Below are 19962 nucleotides of genomic sequence, written 5' to 3' on the forward strand. Positions count from 1 at the left end.
ACCCAAATCCATTGTGGGGAAGGTGGAAAAAAACCCACTTCACCTTGGCCATTCTCTCTTTTTTGCTATGATTAAACTATTGTCCCATTCATATCCTCATTCACCTCTATTGACCCTGTATTCTCTTATCTCCATACCCATTGCATACAATCTGGGTCGTCACTCACCACACAAAGGAATAACAACCCCAAAAATCTTTATGGCTAACACATGTAAAGTTCTTTAAAACTTTTTTTTTTCTGTTAGCACATCCTGGTCTTGTATAGCAACGTGCTGAGCAGCAACTGCCACCCTAAACATTTTCTCCTTGTCACTCTTTTACTACTAGATAAATGTGTCTCCAGCCAGATTTCTGTAGCACAACAGTAATATCCAGGTATGTGTTTCTCCATCTGTTCTTCAGGAGATGTTCTATAATACTTCTTGTATTATAGAAATGTCAAGCATGTGTGAGTTCAAGTATCAACTATCTGCCCTTTATGGAACTCTGGTTTTGTATTATATGTGCCACTTTACTAGTGATGTGACTGGGCTCAAGGGAGAAAGAGTACTTGGCTTTTAAAAGTACTTTTCTCAGATGGACTTTTAATAGGAGTAAGAGCCTGCACCTCTGGATAACAGTTTAGAGAGAAATATCAGCAGAACTAGATAAAGCAAAAGCTGTAGCAAAGAACTAGCCTTAGCAAAAGGAACATTCCCTTAGTGTTAATAATAATTTGTTTGGGATGATTTCCAGGTAAGAGAGAGTCTGATCCTCTGATGACAATTTTCTTTTTCTCTGGTCCAGATTTGACATGTTTAACTCAAAACAAAGCAAACAAACAAGCTGGCAAACACTGAATGAGAATTCAAATGATGGCATATGACAGGAAGTTTTATGATGATTACAGGCTCATTACAATAAAAAGGATGGATGGTGCTTTTCTTAATAGTCTTGAGCTGGTAATTCACTCCATTAATGTTGATGAATGAAAGGGGGCAGAGGAAGAAAAAAAAATCCCCTGCATGAAAGAAAAATGTTGCTTGATGTGCTAATTCAGTCATTAGTGAATGAATTTTAAAAATGTGGGTGGGCCAAATTCAGATATTTTGTTTTGAGATTCAGTTTTGCTAGCAGTTCAGCCACTTCATTCTTTGGTTCCCGCAGAACCCCTGAATGAACACGCTATTTTTTCAGTGACATATTGCTATTTAAGTTATTTGTTTTAACACCTGAATCTCTGACAGTGCCTCATCTTTATTATCAGTATAGAGCAGACAAAATGGAAGAGAACTATATGTCACTGTAATAACAATATGTAGCACTTAGAAGCACCTTCCATCTGAGACTCTCAAAGCTATCAGCAAATAGTGAATGCGCTTGTTTCTGCTCATCTTTTTTTTTAAAAGGGATACATTTTTTTAAAGGATTTCGGTCAGTAATAACCTTAGACCTTCCCTTCACATAGAAAATATTACCTTGTTCTGCTTTATAATCTCCTGTGATAAACACTGCTCTTAAGGCACACTTTATAAACAGGTAAATAGCATGTAGACCAAACAGCTTATATTGCCACTGCTTATGAGGCAGAAAACTATAATGAATTCACAAAAAATGTCCTCTGTACATGCATCTCTTTTTATGACTGAATAGTAAGTTAAGAATTTTACAAATCCCAGTATAATACAAAATATCACACTAGAGATATACACAGTCTGGTACAAACTTTTATTCCAAATTCTCCTGGAAGGGAAATAAAATGCAGTACATTTTTAAAACAAAACAAGGAACATACTATTTCAAATTAGAAGCCAAAGACTCACTAAACAGGTAGCAGAAATCACAACAGAAACTCAACCATCAAATTAATGGGAAAGATGATGTGTGATAGTGTTCCCTAAGAAAATGTGGAAGGTAGAGAGAGTGAATCCAATTACTATTTCTTAGAATAGCCACACAGAAAAAGTTTATTAAACATCAACACAACTGGAAAAATCAGTAACAAATAAGCAAACATTCCACACCTGTTATACATCTATCAACTCTCCTGCCCACTGCAATGGTCACAAACTCCAACTCCTCTTTCTTTCTCCCTCACTGCCAGCAGCAATCACTCTCTTAGCAGTTTTTACTTTTTCCTCTGCAAGCCAGCCGCCACTTGTTTCCCTGTTGTACTATCATCCCACAAAACATGTGGGCCACTCAGTTTTCTCTTACCTCATCACTTCCCTCTACAATTTACTTGTTGCCCTATGTCCTCAACCCATATATCAATACCTACCACTTTCTACCTAACTCTATCAATTTGCTCCACTTCTAATCACATCCTGTTTCTCCTCCTGCACCTCCCATCACCCCGGTATGTGGATCAGCAATGTAAACTCATTTATACAGTACTTGGTGGCATCTTGCAAGACTTTTGTGAAAAACTGGAGCTCATTATCCACTGGGACATATGGAAAGCATAGTTTACTACAAACCCTCTGGATGGCTTGTGAAAAAACACTGCCATGCTGATCCACATGCAGGGCACTGATGACTCACAATGTCTATTTTGAATGTGTAATTTCTTACTCCAGCCCGAGCTCAAGTTCTATGGGCAGCATGACAAATTAAAACAACAGGTGAATCCAGTCCTGCCTTCAGAACCGATACCTCCTTCTCCTCTAATCCTCCTATAATTGGGCACTGTCTCCTCTCTCACTCATGCCTCTGTGAGCTCTCTCATGTTCACTACACAGAGATGTGTCACCCTGTTCTAATATCAATTGCAATCTGCTTTCCTATTCTTTCCCCATTTGAGCAAATCACTTAAGCATGTGCTTAAAGTAAAGCATGTCAGTAGTCCTTTTTATGTTCAATGAGATTACTCACATGCTTAAGGTTAAGCGTATGTTTAAGTCCTTTGCTGGATCGGGGACTAAATCATCACTCTCATCAGTCACTCCATCTGCAATACACCTCTCCCTATCTCACAAACTAGATATTATTCTCTTCTGGAAAAAAAGAACTTCACTTGGTCCTTCCTCACTTGCTAAATGACCATCCTGTCTCTAACCTCTTTATCCAACAAGATTCCAGAGAAATTTGTTTCCTCTCACTTCAAAACCAACTCTCCCAGTAAAATCTCCTTGAAAGTTTTCTGTCTGCCTTTGCCTTTCTACGGGTAGTTAGTAACTAATTCCTTACCAACCACAGATCTTTTCTCATCTCAGTATGGCTTTCAATTACACCTCTACTTCGATATAACGCTGTCCTTGGGAGCCAAAAAAATCTTACCGCGTTATAGGTGAAACCGTGTTATATTGCCCTTTGTTTTGATCCACCGGAGTGCGCAGCCCCGCCCCGCCCCTCCCTCCCGGAGAACTGCTTTACCGCGTTATATCCAAATTTGTGTTATATCGGGTGGCATTATATTGAGGCAGTGGTGTATATCAGTCATTATATCATTCTCCACCAAGAAGCCACTGTCCTTATGACTCTTTTATTGGTCTGAATACTCTAATCATCACTTTCATTTCTGGTGAAGACTTGTATACTTCCCCTCTCATCTTTTCCACTATAATGTGTCTTCTCTTTCCATGTTCTCGCTCCATGACATTTGATTGCTAACTTCAAACCTGAACAACACTTCTGCTTGGACAATATCTAGCTTATCTTCCTGATCTCATCTGCTGACCCACTATTGCTCATCTCTCAACTTTAGTCTACACTGTAATTCCCTACTATAGAATACTTCAGGGAGTTATAGACCAGACAACTTAACTTCAGTACCCAGAAAGATAATGGAGCAAACATTTAAGCAATCAATTTGCAAACACCTAGAAGATAATAAGGTGATATGTAGCAGTCAGCGTGGTTTTGTCAAGAACAAATCATGTCAAATCAACCTAATAGCTTTCTTTGACAGGGTAACAAGCCTTATGAGTGGGGGGAAGTGGTAGATGTGATATATTTTGATTTTAGTAAGACTTTTGATATTGTCTCGCATGACCATCTCATAAACAAACTAGGGAAATACAACCTAGATGGAGCTACTATAAGGTGCATAACTGGTTGGAAATCCAGTGGTTCACAGTCAAGCTGAGCCTGCCTCTACCATTCTGAGGCATGATGGCTGCGGGCGAGCGAATGCTGGCATGACGTCCCTCTTTATTGGGAACAGTACTGCTGAGGTGGGGACACATGCATAGGTCACAACACAGGTTTTCATCAAGACCAGGGTACCACAGGAGGCAGTGAGGGCGACACCAGAAGTTTCAGGATCTCCTGAGCTGCTTGAAGAGCTTCAGGTGTCAACGGCACCTGAAGCTGGCCAGGGCCTGCACAGCTATCTGGCAAAGTACAGAATGGGCTGCACCACTCGACTTGAGCTGGGGCCCAACTTCCCGAGCATGTTGAGCTGCCCGACACGGATCTTGGCTTGCCCCCGCCCTCTCCTTTTCCTTGTGTGAGGTAGGAGATCTTCCCTTCAAAGTCTTTTTCGGCTTCTTGACCAGAACCGGAGAGGGAGACCAGTGCTAACTCGTGGACAGCACTGAGGGAGCACTGCATATGGAGGCCATGGTGCTCGGTGCAGAGTCAGACCACTGCTCCAGTGCCAGAGTGTGTGCCGAGTCCATTAGGGGTGCTATCAGGCGGATATTGTGCTCCTTATTCATCCTAGGTTTGAAGGATTTGCAGATATGGCACTTGTCACTTATGTGCCCCTCGCCTAAGCACGTTAGTCAGCTGGTATGGGCATAGGCTGTTTTCAGCCATCATAGGGCTTAAAGTCTGGGGACCGGGGCACGCCTCAACCCCCGGCTGGGTCCCATTCAGGACTAATGGAGAGTTCGAGAACTACTACTAAGGGTAAGTAAGAAAACTACTAACTACTTATAACTATTTTACAGGATTTCAAAGTTCGCAAGAACAGAGAAGGAATCAATGCTAACCGAAGTAGCAGATGTTCCAACACTGTCACTGGTGGCAAAACGGAACTGAGGGTGGGGGGAGCTGGCAGCACCCCTTATACCACGCCATACGGGCGCCACTCCAGAGTGAGCCAGAGCCAGTCCTCTATGGATACTGCTGAGGGAAAATCTTCTGGCACCGGTGCATGTAGCGAGCACACACACCTAACATGGAATGGACGTGAGCAAGCACTCGAAGAAGAACACTAAGAGCTGACAATCACTAAGAGACTGACGTGCAGCGCTCACAGCAGAGAGGCAGGTAGCAGCAGAAGGTAACTGACAGTCGGCCGGCAGGTGCAGTGAGCAGTCAGCCAGCAGGAGCAGCCGGTGGGGCAGCTGGCAGGAGCGGAACAAGTGGCCGACAGGGCGGCCAGCCAGAGGAAGTGCTCAGATGACGGAGCAAGCAAGGTGCCTTCTTCCCCAGGTGGTAGGTGAACTCACACAGATGCACCTCTGAACCTTGGGTCCTCAATGACCAAGGACAACTACTGTGAGTGGAGTATGGTAAGGGAGAAGAGAAGGGCACAGAAAAGGAACTTTTGGTTGCAGAATCAGGGATTTGGAGCAATCAAATTTTTGAATTGCTCCGCTCCAGCTCCAGGCAAAAACCTACTGGTCTACGCTCCAGGTCCGGGCTCTGCTCCAAAGCCCTGTGCAGAACTCAAGAACATGAGGCAGAAGACACTGCTCCACAAACTCTGGAGTGGGTGTCCTGTTCACAGTTTTAAGATTATGAATCCCGCTCGTGGCATTTTCCCTAATTAGTGTTGGGTGACTTCCCTCCTTTCATTAAAGGTTTCTTTTCTACACTCAGACTCTGTGCTTGTGAGTGGGGAAGTATTGCCTCTCAGAGGCACCCAGGAGTGGTATGTAATTTTCCCAGGTTACTGGGTGGGGGCTTGAGCCAGTTCTGTGTTGGATGGATGGAAAGGAACCCCTAGATAATGAACTCGGCCCTGGCTGCTGACAGCTCCACCTGGCGGAAGGGTTACATAAGCAAAACACAAGAAGTAATTCTGTCTACTCCTTTATCCTTCTTCCCAGTGCCACGTAGTCTGCAGTGATCCACTCAAGGTCATTCTTGGCAGTATCATTGGTGCCCAAGGGGAGAAGCAGGAAGGCGTAAGCGATCCAAGGGCTTGATGAGTCTCGGCAGTCTCTCCATCACATCGTGAATCCTAGCTCCTGGTAAGCAGCACACTTCTCGGTTTTCCTGTTCAGGACGTCAGATAGATGACTCAGTAGTCCTTCTCTGTAACTGTTTCAGTTTGAATTCATCCGTCTTAAACATGGGAGACCACAACTGCACACAGTATTCCAGATGAGGTCTCACAAGTGCCTTGTATAACGGTTCTAACACTTCCTCATCTCTACTGGAAATACCTCGCCTAATACATCCCAAGACTGCATTAGCTTTTTTCATGCCCATATCACACTGGTGGCTCATAGTCATCCTGTGATCAACCAATACTCCGAGGTCCTTCTCCTCCTCTGTTACTTCTAACTGATGAGACCCTAGCTTATAACAAAAATTCTTGTTATTAATCCCTAAATGCATGACCTTGCACTTTTCAATATTAAATTTCATACTATTACTATTACTCCCGGTTTACAAGGTCATCCAGATCTTCCTGTATGACATCCCGGTCCTTCTCTGCATTGGCAATACCTCCCAGCTTTGTGTCATACACAATCTTTATTAGCATACTCCCACTTTTTGTGCTAAGGTCAGTAATAAAAAGATTAAATAAGATTGGTCCCAAAACCTATGTCTGAAGAACTCCACTAGTAACCTCCCTCCAGCCTGACAGGTCATTTGTCAGATATACCTGTCCTCCCTCCAGATCACCAAATTACTTCCTCTGTAGATCTCACCTTAAAACCTCCAATTCTCTTCATTTTTCAAACATCCTTTGTTTTGTAAATGTTTAACAACTAGATAAAGTGTTAGTTTTCGGGAAGCACAGGGAAAAGGTGGGGGGAAGCAAAGGAAAACATACAGAACACAATCAGAGACTCATGTGTGAGAATCAATAAACAAGAGCCAGCATGTGGGCAGTCAGGGCTCATTCAGAGCACATTCCAAACCTACACTTCTCTCACCACCAAAACCCACGCCTGAACACATTGGACATTGAATTCTGCATTGCTGGCCTGTGGTGGATAAGCATTCACACCACAAATTCAGCATCTCAATTACCATGCCCAGTGGCATTGCCAGCAGCATAATCACATTACAGACAGTTTCAGCAGAGCCTTCAGCAGTTATGCAGCCTGGAATACACCGAGAACAGGGTTGAGGCACATAAGCAGGACAGTGTGGAGGAGCCTGCCAGTGCTTGTGCTGTACCTGCTCTGTGTGCAGAAGTCACCTATATTAGCCATGAGATCATCTGTGGTAAAGTGGTCCTCAAAGGGTTAACTGAGTTACTCAGAGTAGTATGGGTTGGAGCCATGCTCCACTCCACCTTACTTCCTGTTTAGTTTGTGTGTTTTCCATCTCTGTTATGTAGCTGAACAAAGCAGCCTGTTCCCAGACTGCAATACTAGAGGTGAAATGTGTTTCCTGTGCACTGTCTCATCTTTTCTCTTCCTGCAACCCCCTGCTTCATTCACTAGCCTCTTTTACTACACAACCTCGATTCCTCCCCAGAACAGGTGCACCCATGCACTGAATGAAGCAGACGTCCTTGGCAGGGAAAATAGTATGGATTCATGTAATTAAAGACTACCGTAATTAAAGCAGGTCAAAACTCTTAATTTCTGTTTTCAAAACATGAAAATTTCCTGAAAATTTGTTTTCGTTTCTGAATCAGAATATAAACAAACATTTTCAAAATTTCCTGTGAAATGAAAGTTTCAAAAAAATAAATCATTTTGGAAATTTTTGGTTTGGAATCATTTTAACTTTTTGTTTCAAAACAAAAATTTTATTTCAAAATGTGTTTTATATTAATATTTTCATGTAAGTGTGGACTACTTTTTCTAAGGTATTAAAACTGCTGTTCATTTATTACAATAGTGAGTGCTTTTTTTCTGTTCTTGTTCAAAGTGTCAAACTATTTAATTACAATATAAACAGGAGACACTGATCTAGATAATAAGATGTTTCAATCAGTATTAAATAGCAGTTGCCCTTAATTGTAAAAATAAAATATAAAATAAAACAAATTAATATAATATTTGGATTACTATGTAAAAGAGAAGATGAATAAAAGTAATATATAAATAAAACATTCTGAAACAATATTTCTGCAGTGAAAAATGTTTTGTTTCAAAAATAATTTTCTTGGGAAATTTCAATGAAATCTGTATGATTACATGAAAAAAACAGGTTTAATCAAAATAGCATATTCTGATGGAAAACTGTGTCGATATAAATTGTCCGACCAGTTCTATTCCTAAGGCATGTGCAGGAGAGGGATGAACTAAGGATGCACAGGCAATCTTAATTTTGTCATCTCTTAACTTTTCAGTGCTTGATTTTGCAATCTTAGTAATGTTCTTTTATCATAGTTTTTGTGTGTGTGATGTAATGTATATATATATGCCAAGATTCTCAAAAAGTGACCAGTGATTTTTCATGCCTCAGTTTTTGGGTGCCTACCTGAGATACTTTAAGAGGGGCTGTTTATCAAAAAGTGTTGAGACCCACCTTCTGAAAATCAGGTCCTTCAAAGTGTCTCAAGTTAGACACCCAAAATCACAAGTTACTTCTGAAAATCTTGGCCCATATTATCTCTAAATAATATAATAGAACCCTGCTAATATCCATATATCGGGCTGGATCACGCAAACTATTACACAGAAGACTGATTTTATTCATGTGACTATTCTTATTGAATCCAACCTCTTCCTGTCTTCTCAGCCAGGATTTAATATTGAAGTGTTAGAGAGAGAGACTATAGTACAAAGACATCTTTATTTTTGCAGCATGTGATCATACATTTAACAACTCATTATGATTACATTTAAAACTAACCCAAAACTGTCACAAATGGACAGCACACACTTTGTGATATTTGCGCTGACTTTTAAAAACTCTGATTTCTTACCTGCTGAGCATCAGATTATGACTAGCCTTTTCAAAGTTAATTGTGTGTTGGGGACAAGAGTCTCCCCTACTTGTGGGGCCGACAGAAGGGCCTGTCACAATTTCAGTCCTTATGTTCAGCACACTGTAGAGACTGCTCTCCTGGTGCCTCAAAGGGAGCAGAGTTGACAAGGGCTCATGGCTGTGGCTCACTCCCAGCCGAGCACTAGCTCTCAGAACAGAGAGCTGCGCCAAGGGAAGTGCACTGAATCATCCTGAAGAGCTCCCCAAAGACTTCTAAGTAGGACTTCACAACACCCCTACCCTGGTGAGTGGCTAAATGTTACATTTTGACCATACTTTGTAATGGGTTCCCTGGGCATCACTGTGAATTAGCAATGTTCAGCTACAACTGAACGATGGTAAGTCTTCATGTTGATTAAAATTTGAACTCAGCTCCTCTTTTACTGCTGGCTGCAGTAGACTCTGTTTATCAATTATTTAGTTATGGAGTCTGCAAAGTGGCAATGTCAGAGCTTTCTTCTAATGACTACTTCGCTGAGATGATGTATGTTGCACAAATAAACCACCTACATGAAAATGCCAGCATACTTATGCAGCAGGAAATTTTCCACCCTTTCTGAAAGGATTTGTCATAGTTGTCTTCACACTCATTCAGTTTCCTGCACCATAATTTACTGCAAAACTGTTCCATATTTGCTAGTTTGACTTTGATAGGAATTATATGATTTCAATCACTCACAGTCCAGAAATATCAAATGTTATCCTCACAGTGTCAATGAAATCCATACTGACACTACATCCAGTCATATCGCACACCATTTCCACACAGATTACCCCATTGAGGAAACTACAATTTACTCAACTGCCACCTCCAGAAATGACTTATGAAAAGTCTAAGGCAGCAGCACAAAATTTTCAAGGCCTCTCATGGTAAGAAATATACTTTTTCTAATTTTTTTCTTTATTAATTCTAAAGCAAGAGTAAAAAACTACACAAGCAATGCAATAAGCTGGAAATATAAATTAAAACTGCAACCAAAGGGGACAGTAGGAGAAAAATGTGGTGATTTATTATACAAAAACTTAGAAGAGAGAATAAGAACAACATGCAAGGTGCTTATTGTCTTGTGTACACTAACACCTTCAGTGGCTATCATATGGTCTAGCTCAGCATCACTTCAAAATTAATCACTCACATGCCATTCACACTCCTATGGATTCCTCTCCCATCACATTATAATGCATTTTAAATATTATGGCGAATATTTTCAAAAACGAGTGCTTAAAATCAGGGCCACCCAGAGGATTCAGGAGGTCTGGGGTTTTCGGCGGTGGGGGCCCTCTGCCGCCAAATTGCCGCCAAAGACCTGGCACTTTGGCGATGGGTCCTGGGGCGGAAGGACCCCCCGCCGCCAAACTGCTGCCGAAGTCCCACCCCAGGACCCACCACTGAAGTGCCGGAAGGACCCCCCCCCCGCGGGTCTTCGGGGCACTTCAGTAGCAGGTCCCAGAGCGGAAGGACACCAGGATACCACCCCTCCTCCCCCCCTCGGCCGCCGAATTGACGACAACGACCTGGAGCGGAAGAAGCTCCGGGGGCCTGGGCCCCGCAAGAGTTTTCCGGGGCCCGCAGAGCGAGTGAAGGACCCCGCTCCAGGGGCCCCAAAAAACTCTTGTGGAGGCCCCTGCAGGGCCCAGGGCCTGGGGCAAATTGCCCCTCTTGCCCCCCCTTCTGGGAGGCCCTGGCTTAAAATCTAGATGCTAAGTCCATATTTAGGCACCTAAATATGTGACCGGCTTTTGAAGTGTTCAGTACAGTGGAGCCTCTGCGTGCTCAGCATTTTTAAACGTCATGCTATATATTTATGTGCTTAAATATGGAATTAGCAGCCTAACCTTACACACCCATTTAAAAAAATTTGGCTTATGTACTTTACCAGTTATCATGATGAAGGCAGTACCACCGCCAGCAGCAGTGCAGAAGTAAGGGTAGCAGTACCGCAACCACCCCCCACACAATAACTTTGTGACTCCTCCCCACCCGCAACTCTTTTTTGGGTTAGGATCCCTACAATTACAATTGCTGAAATCATGAAATTTATTATTTTTAAAATCCTATGACCGTGAAATTGATCAAAATGGACCATGAATTTGGTAGGGCCCTAAAGATGAGTGAAGTACTATGGAGTTGAGCCAGGGTGAGGTTTTCCAACTGCACAGATCCTGGGGAGCATATTAGCAATGGAAGCCCAGCATAACTGGGATTGTACAATATAATGCGGAGCAGTCTACCTGAATCCCTACTAAATCAGATACAATTTCTGTAATTTTGTGTTTCTACAAAAGGTTTATGATACAATACACCTTTTCAAATAGTATCTTGTTCCTTGTCTGGCAAGTCACACCATACTGAACAGATGACACACAGTATATATTCACACACAGTACACAAAACTTTAAGCATTCATAGGTTAACACCTTTAAGGAAAATGCCTCCCAGAACTAAAGGAGAAAGACTTAGGAACAATTCTTCCTTAACCATGCCCACATAATTCTATCCCCCTTCCTACTACCCTGCATCTATGTCATAGGTCTAGAGTTTGTTTCCCCCAAATAGCTTCCACATCCATCTCTTTTCCAAGTCACAGTAGAAAAGGAATAAGGAAACTTACTGAAACATTGACATATATTACCTGCATTGGAAATGCCCAATTCTATTATCAAAAGAGTTTTAACCGCTGAGCATCAGGCTTTGCTACCATGAGGAAGAATGAATTAATATATCCACCAAACGTTAAAAGGCAGAGATGGAAGTCAGTTGTCTAGGATCTTTTCCTTACCTGCTTACTGTCCCTCTGAGATGACAATGAAGAAGAGGCACTTTTATGTGATGGAGTGGATGTTTTGTGAGCAGGAGATACACCCTTCTCCTCTGAACTCATAACTGCCGCTAATTTCTAGAGATGATCTTGTGCTGTTAAGACCATACCAATCTTTTCTCAAAGTCACATACAAAAAGAGAGGGGAAGGACTTTCCACATTATTCAATTTCACAATTTATCTTCTGGAAAGGAGGAGATGAACTCAAAAGGCATCCAAACTTGACCTTAATTAAAACAAAAATGGGAGAGAAAAAGAGAGAGAATGAATCACTTTCACTCTGAAAAAAGTTTCATTACATATCTGTAAGCAAACAAAAAGATTCACTCGTAGTCATTCTTCTAGAATATGGTTTTATCGATACATTTAACGGATCTCACGAATATTTACCTATGCTTGCTTGACATTACCCAATATCAGTACAAATGTTGCTTTTCACTCTGAGAATAGCAAATAAGATTTTAACTTATCCCCAAATTTCCTTTCTTCTAGCAGGAAAGCCCACAGGTGCATTACAATGCATTTTACCACAGCTTGAAGCACCTTGGATGCAGAACTAGACCTGTCAGTCTAGACAGGCTGGAATGGCCACACCTCTGAAGACCCAGCCAGCTCAAAGTACTTCCAAAGCTGCTTCACAGAACTAATTCCTTCAAACTTTATTTCATAGGTTATTAGCAAGAACAGGATAGCCATACAAACACTCCCTACTGAAGAACAACTTCAAATTTAACCTCAACTACTAGCAAACATATATACATTGTGCCCATAAAGAAAATTAAGGAGAAAGCAACAATTTAAGCCTCATTCAGAACTATGAGCCTTGTGCCAGGTGGGCTGAATCTGCAGACTTTCCTACTAGAAGAAAGGAAACGTTCAGGGACAATCAGATAAAGGCTCTTATTCTTCTTCGCAGGGAAAGTCAGCAGATCCATTAAAATGGGATATACAATGTGTGTCACCCCTGGGGAAAAGAAAAGATGAACGAGGAAACAGATGTGTCCTCTCCTCGCACCCCAATATAATTTACTGGGGGAGCATACTACGGATCCCTCCTTTCAATGGCAGGGACTGATGAGACCTGCACATTTAATTTGTCAAACTTAGAGAAGGCATAGAAACATGACCAGGAGACCATTCGACATGTCTCTTTATATGTTTCAAATAATCCTTCAAGCCAGGAAGCTGCCATGACTCTGAATAAATGAGCATCAACGACTGAGTGGGAAAAGTTGGTGTCTATTTTTGAAGGCTTCTGAAAAGCACCAATTTACGCACCTAATAACTGAAGCCTTTTGCAGCCTTTTTGTTTGCTTGTTTTATTTTTTATGATATTAGATCAGCAAAGATAGAGGTTGTTGTTTTGTTTTGTTGTTTTTAACTGTGTGCCATGTTCAGTGTTGATTATTAGAGCCCTGCTGACATCAACAGTATGGCAGAGGTGTGTGTGTTCAGAGGGTTTGTAGGTTGCTTGATTGGCTTTGTTTTGTTTTTAAAATTTATTTATTTATTTATTTATTTAAAGGGTGTTTTGCCTGTGGGCAAAAAAGGATAGAAGAAAAAAAACATTCTTGTAACTGGGTTTATTTTGGAAATAAACCTGTGTTAACTCTTAACATAACTTTGCCCTCATCAGAGATGCAGTACTGCTGTTTTCCAATTAGACCTTAACTCCAAAAAGAGTCCTTTGCCAAAGAGATTGCAACCAGAATGACCACCTGTAAAAGACAAAAAATCTCAGGGAGTTCCTCACCATAGCATCAAAAAGGATCCTTAGTCAGGGAGATTAGTAAAAGATTTAGATCCTAAAATGGAGGAATAGTTCTGAAAAATTGAGGCATCTCCTAGAAATCTTACGTCTAGACAAGAGGAAAATCCTGCGCCTGCTTGCTCTCTAGTGAGCTGGAAACATCTACCACTTGGATTTTAGAGTCTGAGGTTTTTGCCCCTTATTTCTAAGCTGTTACTGTATGAACTCAATTACAAATGCATTGCCCTTGCCTCAGCAAGCTCTTTCCATGCTTGTGATTTCACATTATAGAGCAGGGCCTTCAAGGTACCCTGTTTGTGAAATACTTTCTCAAGCTGATATAGTTCTAACCTATAGCTTGCCACTAAAAGTCCTATTCATGTTTGTTTAAAGTTAAAGCACACACAGGGTAGGTGCCATTAAAAACAGTATTAAATGCTCCAGATACCTGTAGTGACCATAGTACCTTCTTATTTTAAGTATATGGGTACCATAAATACTTGGAGAGGTAAATACGGAGTTTTAAAAGACATCCAATATAAGGCCAAATTCACATTGGTATAAGTGGACACAATTCTTCAGAATGCAACAGTGATGCATTTGTCCCTCTTAAAATACAGATGAACAGGGGAAAGCAGATATTCCGCACTGACAAACAAATGGAGTACACCTCCTTCGTTAAAAAAACCAAACATATACTACTTTTGTGTATCAGCCTGTAGTACAGCTTCTACAAGAAACAAGTAGATCTCTATGATAGTCCTAGCCGTTTTCAGTCCAGATGCTGAAAAACTAACAAAGTTACACTCAAGGGTTGTCCCTCCTTTCACATTAGTATGCCAAGGACTGCAGGTCCATTTTAACAATGTTTTCAAACTGTACAAATATGATATGTACCTATGTGCTGCAGAAATTCTTATCAATATTGGTATTTCCAAGATCTTTACAATTTAATACAAATCAAAAATCAATTGTAATGTTTAAAACTGCTGCACTTTAGAAAGATCTGACATAGCAGAAAGCAAAGATGATAATCCCAGTACACTGAACTGTACAATTGGCTCAGTCATGTAATAGCTAAAAGAATAAGTTTTTAGCCATTTATGCTGAACGATAAAGGTCTTTTACATTTTTTTTAAGCACTGTAGCTTTTGGGTAAATGAAAATCAAATGGGTTTTAACGTGACTTGTCTCCATTGAGTTCACTTATGCAGAAAAAATTCTATTTAGCATTGGCAGAGGAAGACAGTGATCTGACACTTAAGAGTGTCCAATCCTTTTTAAAGGTGTTCAGGAAGAGTACGCACTGTTGTTACAGCCAAACACAGTGCTAGCAAGTAGCATGCAAGAACAACAGCTTTACCAGTGGTCTCTTGTCCTGAGCTATTGTGAAGTGCCTTCGAGTCAAGTCTAAAGCTTTAAAGAAATAAATACATAAATGTTGACACTTGAGCCAGACTCAGTGGTGCTTTTTTGATGTGCACAAATTCCCTCAAGAGACAGAGCTGAGAAAACCAAACTCATTAAACTTGTTAAATCACAGACTGCAAACTCAGTCCAGGCAGTTTTATTGCTGACATATTGCTTACCTAGTTGTATATATTCACAAAATTACACCAAGCTTCTTAACATGAATGTAAACATTGGCTCACACACAGTATAGCTTATAAACAGACCTTTACAATGTAGGAAATTTTATAACATACATGTGCATCAACATCTGCTCAATGGTGACACTTCAGTAAATATTACAAATGTTAACGAAATTAAATATTTCTAGCACCAATATTACTAATATATTTTAAAAAGAATTAATGAAACAATTAGAGAAACGTAACTGAAAAATAGGCAGATATAAGCACAACAGGAGAAATTATTGAACACAAGCTATGATCCACAGGTGCTGACTTTTATTTTTCCCCAGGGATACTCCACTCCTACTCTTCCCAAGGCCCCGCCCCCACTCCACCCCTTCCCTGAGGCCCCACCCTCAATCTGCCCCTTTCTGCCCCCACCCTGCCCCCCCAAAGACCCTGCCTGTCCACCGCTTGCTGCCTTCCACCCTCCCTCAAGCGCCTTCCCCAGCCATCAAACAGCTGATTGGCAGCATTACCACACGTGTCGACTCTGTGGGTGCTCCAGGGCTCTGCACCCACCAGTAGCCAAGCTCCCCTCACCCCCCGCCCCACCTCCTCCTCACCTCCTGAGCACGCCGCATCCCCGTTCCTCCGCCTACCTCCCAGCACTTCCTGTCGCCAAACAGCTGGTTGGAGGTGCTCAGGACTTTCCAGGAGAGAGGGAATGACGGAGTGGAGAAGTGGGGACGTGGCACACTCAGGGGAGGAGAGGTGGGGTGGAGACTTTGGGGAAGGGGTGGAATGGGGGCGGTGCGAGGTCAGTTCAGGGGTGGGGCCAAGAGGGGGGGGTCAAGCACCCACCAGGAACAGTGGAAGTCGACACCTATGAGCGCCACCGTATAGCTGATCAGCAGTGCTGCCGAACAGCTGTGGCTGGTGGATGCTAAACACCCACTATTTTTTCCCTTAGGTGTTTGAGCCCCTGAGCACCCACAGAGTCCGTGCCTACACTATGATCAACAACTGTATTTTAGAAAGTAAAGAAAAATCTCAGAAACAGTGTACCAGCTTTGAGCTTTCCTGTGCTGCAATAAGTTCAGATCCATTTCTCTCCAATAATTAGGACTTATTTCCCAATGCCTAAACACTGATGCATCGTCACATCCCCCCCCATAGTGTATTAAAAGAGTTAAAATAAAAAACAATTCTCCAAATGTAATGAGATCTTAGTCTCTCCAGAGCTAAAATTGAAGCTGGCTTTCTATTAATAAATTAACCTAATTTTTGATCGTTCCATTACATTCACCAAAATTAAACCAATCCTCTTGAAATGTCACAGATGGGCCTGCTCCCTTTCCATGCGTCACTCTGCGTTTTGCCATTGACTTTGGTGGAAGCAGAATCAAGCCACACGCCTGGGTAGAATATTTCTAGCCAACACAAAGCAAAAGAAAAATTAGGCAACACACTCAGGAAACATGAAAATTCAAAAAGTGAAGTTCACTTTATGCATATTTTTTCCAGCTTCATATGACTTGTGACAACTGCAGTTTGGTTTTAATCCTTTTTCTTGGCAATGATTACTGTGCATGACTAGCTATGGGGGGCTTCTTGGCAGATATTAGCCATCAGCTCCTCTGATTCCTAGTCCTGTGCCTAATCCAAAAAAACATATTGCCCCCAACCCAAGCACATCACTTAGGTCAATTTTTTCAAATGTGAGTGCACAAAGTTAGACATCCAAGTCCATACAAAGACACCTTAATAAATGGTCTGGTTGTTGGTTGCCAGGGATACTCAGCACCCACAACTCCTTTTGATGTATATAGTTTCCTCTTATGTTGTATGTAAATATATTATTGTCTACGACACATTTTTCAGTGGAGAGAAGCATTTCCTCATATACTCTCTCCTTATTTTGTTTTATTGTTTAATCTTGTCCACTGAGTTCACGCAAGTAAATTTTACTTATCGGTAGAGACATTCAAATACAATACTTACTGTACACACATTATAATGGGAAGTAAGTTATAATTTTTTTTATGGATTGGGCTAATGCACTGAGTGCCCATTTTTAAATATTTATTGAGGACTTCCTAATCTCTTCCGCAGATATAGACAAAAAATATTTCATAATCAAGACAAGATCATTAGACCTTAACGTTCATTCTTCTTCCGTTCACTTTCCTTATAACTGTCATCTACATTTTGACTGTGCCCAATTTTCCTGTCTCACTGATTTTATGAGTAAATCTCATCCACTTACAATTCTTTCTGGGTAAACACTCCTTCACATTTAGTTTCAATTTGGTATTCCTTGCCATTGCTATTTAATTCAAATTATATTTTATATAAAAAGGTATGAAATACACTATGTTAAACTGAATTCAGTAACTTCAAGTCGGCCTTTTCCTCTAATATTTGGAATTTTCCCATGTGTACTCATATCCCCTTCCTAATTTAGCTTTAATAATGAGAATATATCAGATTTATCTACTAGTTACAGCAGAGGGGGAAGCTCTCATTGCACCAGTCCAGGCGAGTGAGAGCTGTGTGGAAGTGCTGTTTACCTTGGATTTAGCTACAATCTGCTCACTCAGCTATAGTTTTCCCCTTTTTAGTGTATAATTTTCTCAGTGCTTAAGATCAAATATTAACTGGGATTTAGACACTGATAAAACTAAATCACTTCCTATTTCCATCATTCCATTTCTCAAAGGATTTCAGTTGTGTTTTGGGAAATGAAGGAAATATATAATCACAAACACGCCTTCCTCGATTTCTCCTGTGAGAATTCTAAAGTCTCTGCCCCTTTTTGGTTCTGCAGTACCAGTTCTGCTTTGTTAACCTATTAGTCGTCCTTTCTGCTGTCTACTAACTGAAAGAACATTAAATAAAGCAGATGAATCATAGTGAATGGTCAATCTCAGGCTGAGCTCTGAGGCTTATCTTGTGTCAATATCGCATTAAATAGTCTGAAAGATCTGTAAGCACTGAGAGCTACTTACTAATTTATCTCCAACTGTTATCTGGATTGGAAGAATGCACACAAATCAACATTCTTGAAATAATTTCTTAGGAAACTTGTAGACAGAACAATTATGAAGAAGTATAAAATAAGGATATTGATTTGCCATAAATAAATTCTCTATCCCATAAACTGACCAGCCAGGGGTTATTTCAATTTATTTTGATCAATTTTTATTAAAAAAAATACATGAAATTCATATGCAACTATAGATACATTCTAAAACTTGACGTGAGGTATTTGTATGTTAAAAGCTACACAATGCAAGAAAACAAGTGAAAGGAAATAAATGATTGCTCTGAAGAGATTCAACAAAACAGACATTCAAGACAGGTCAACTATTTTTATAGGGGGGAAAAAAGGCTTGAACGGTGTATTCGGATAATGTTTAGATTAACAGGAGTCTGTTTATATCAATGGCAGCGGATAAATGAGGGAGCCAATATTAGACAATACACAAATGAAAAAAATTTGGAGCAAATAAGAGATAGGCTGGATATATAAACTGCAAGAAACAAATGGAGGACAAGATAGATCTGAGGGACAAGAAGAGCAGTAGTGTGGAGAAGCTGGGAAAGATTTTAGGAAGAAGTCACATGCTCATCCCAGGAGAAATGAAAGAAAGAAGACTGTATCACCTCAAGGGGAAAGGAGAGAACTCCTATGCTGACTTTCTCACTGATTAGAAAGAGGGAAAGATGCCACCTGAAGACACCTCCAGGGCAGGAAAACAGACCAGCTCTCCACTCTCTCAGCACACTGGACGGATCTCCCACCTTAAAGCCACAATCATTAAGACCTCAAGGGATGGGATGGACTCCACAGAGCAGCAGAAGCAGTCAAAATGCAACCATTTGATGCCCTGAACTAGGATATTCTTTGAAAAGAACCTGTTATTCCCTATGATCCAAATAAGAACATTTGGCAGTCCCCAGTCCCCAGATCTGCTATTTGGAGCATTGCCCCTGGATTCTTTTTGCTAACTGTTTGAAGCTATGCACTTGTCATCTCTATAATGTGGCAAAATACCAGTGATTTAATAATTTGCTTACAGGAAATGAGGAATTTATCTTTGTTATAAAACAGGGAATCAATCACTTCATAGCCACTAACTCAGGATCAGCAACATCAGCATTTAAGGTTCACCTCTGGGTGATGATCTCTGGAATATATTGTTTCTACAACAACATGAGAAACCAAGATGGTGCCTTAGCGGTCTAAGAACCCCTACAGAACTTAAAGAAGCTTTTAAATTATGCAAACCAGAAAAGAAGAAAAAGCAATATGTTAACATATTTAAAAGATGTAAATTAGCACTGGTATTGGTCATTCATCTGAATCTGAAAGAAGAAACAGGCAGAATTACAACTGCTGATGGAGTTCTTCATTACTATTGATCTTTTTATTGTAAATGTTTATTATTAAAAGATCTCAGAAGTGCAAATGAGTTCCTCCTAAAATAACAGAAATCAATACTGGCTGACATCTCTGAAGAAGAGAAGTCCATGGATTAGCTTTCAGCACTAATGGACAAATAGGTGATCAGTGTGTAACATAACAACAAATATCCTAACCCCATTCTTGTTTGAATTTAAAATTAGGTAAGTTTATTCTCCAGCTTTCATTAAACACTAAACATGGGACATAGAATACATATTGTTAATAGTACTTAATTAACAGAACTATTTAAAAAGAAATAAAGCCTATGCTCTCCCTTAAGTACAGTCTATGC

At 40.7% G+C, this 19962-nt stretch overlaps 1 protein-coding gene across 7 annotated transcripts in view; it reads right to left on the bottom strand.

The window, feature by feature from the left end:
- Positions 1–19962, bottom strand: part of OSBPL6 (oxysterol binding protein like 6) — a 189003-nt gene that overhangs the window by 85300 nt on the left and 83741 nt on the right. For all 7 annotated transcript variants that reach the window (XM_050968992.1, XM_050968990.1, XM_050968989.1 and 4 more), the window contains exon 2: positions 11836–12101. In XM_050968992.1, the coding sequence (XP_050824949.1) occupies positions 11836–11937 (102 nt within the window). In that variant the 5' untranslated portion in view covers positions 11938–12101. The remainder of the gene's footprint in view (positions 1–11835; positions 12102–19962) is intronic.

The sequence above is a fragment of the Gopherus flavomarginatus genome, chromosome 10, assembly GCF_025201925.1.
Source record: "Gopherus flavomarginatus isolate rGopFla2 chromosome 10, rGopFla2.mat.asm, whole genome shotgun sequence".
In the NCBI taxonomy this organism is placed as follows: domain Eukaryota; kingdom Metazoa; phylum Chordata; order Testudines; family Testudinidae; genus Gopherus; species Gopherus flavomarginatus.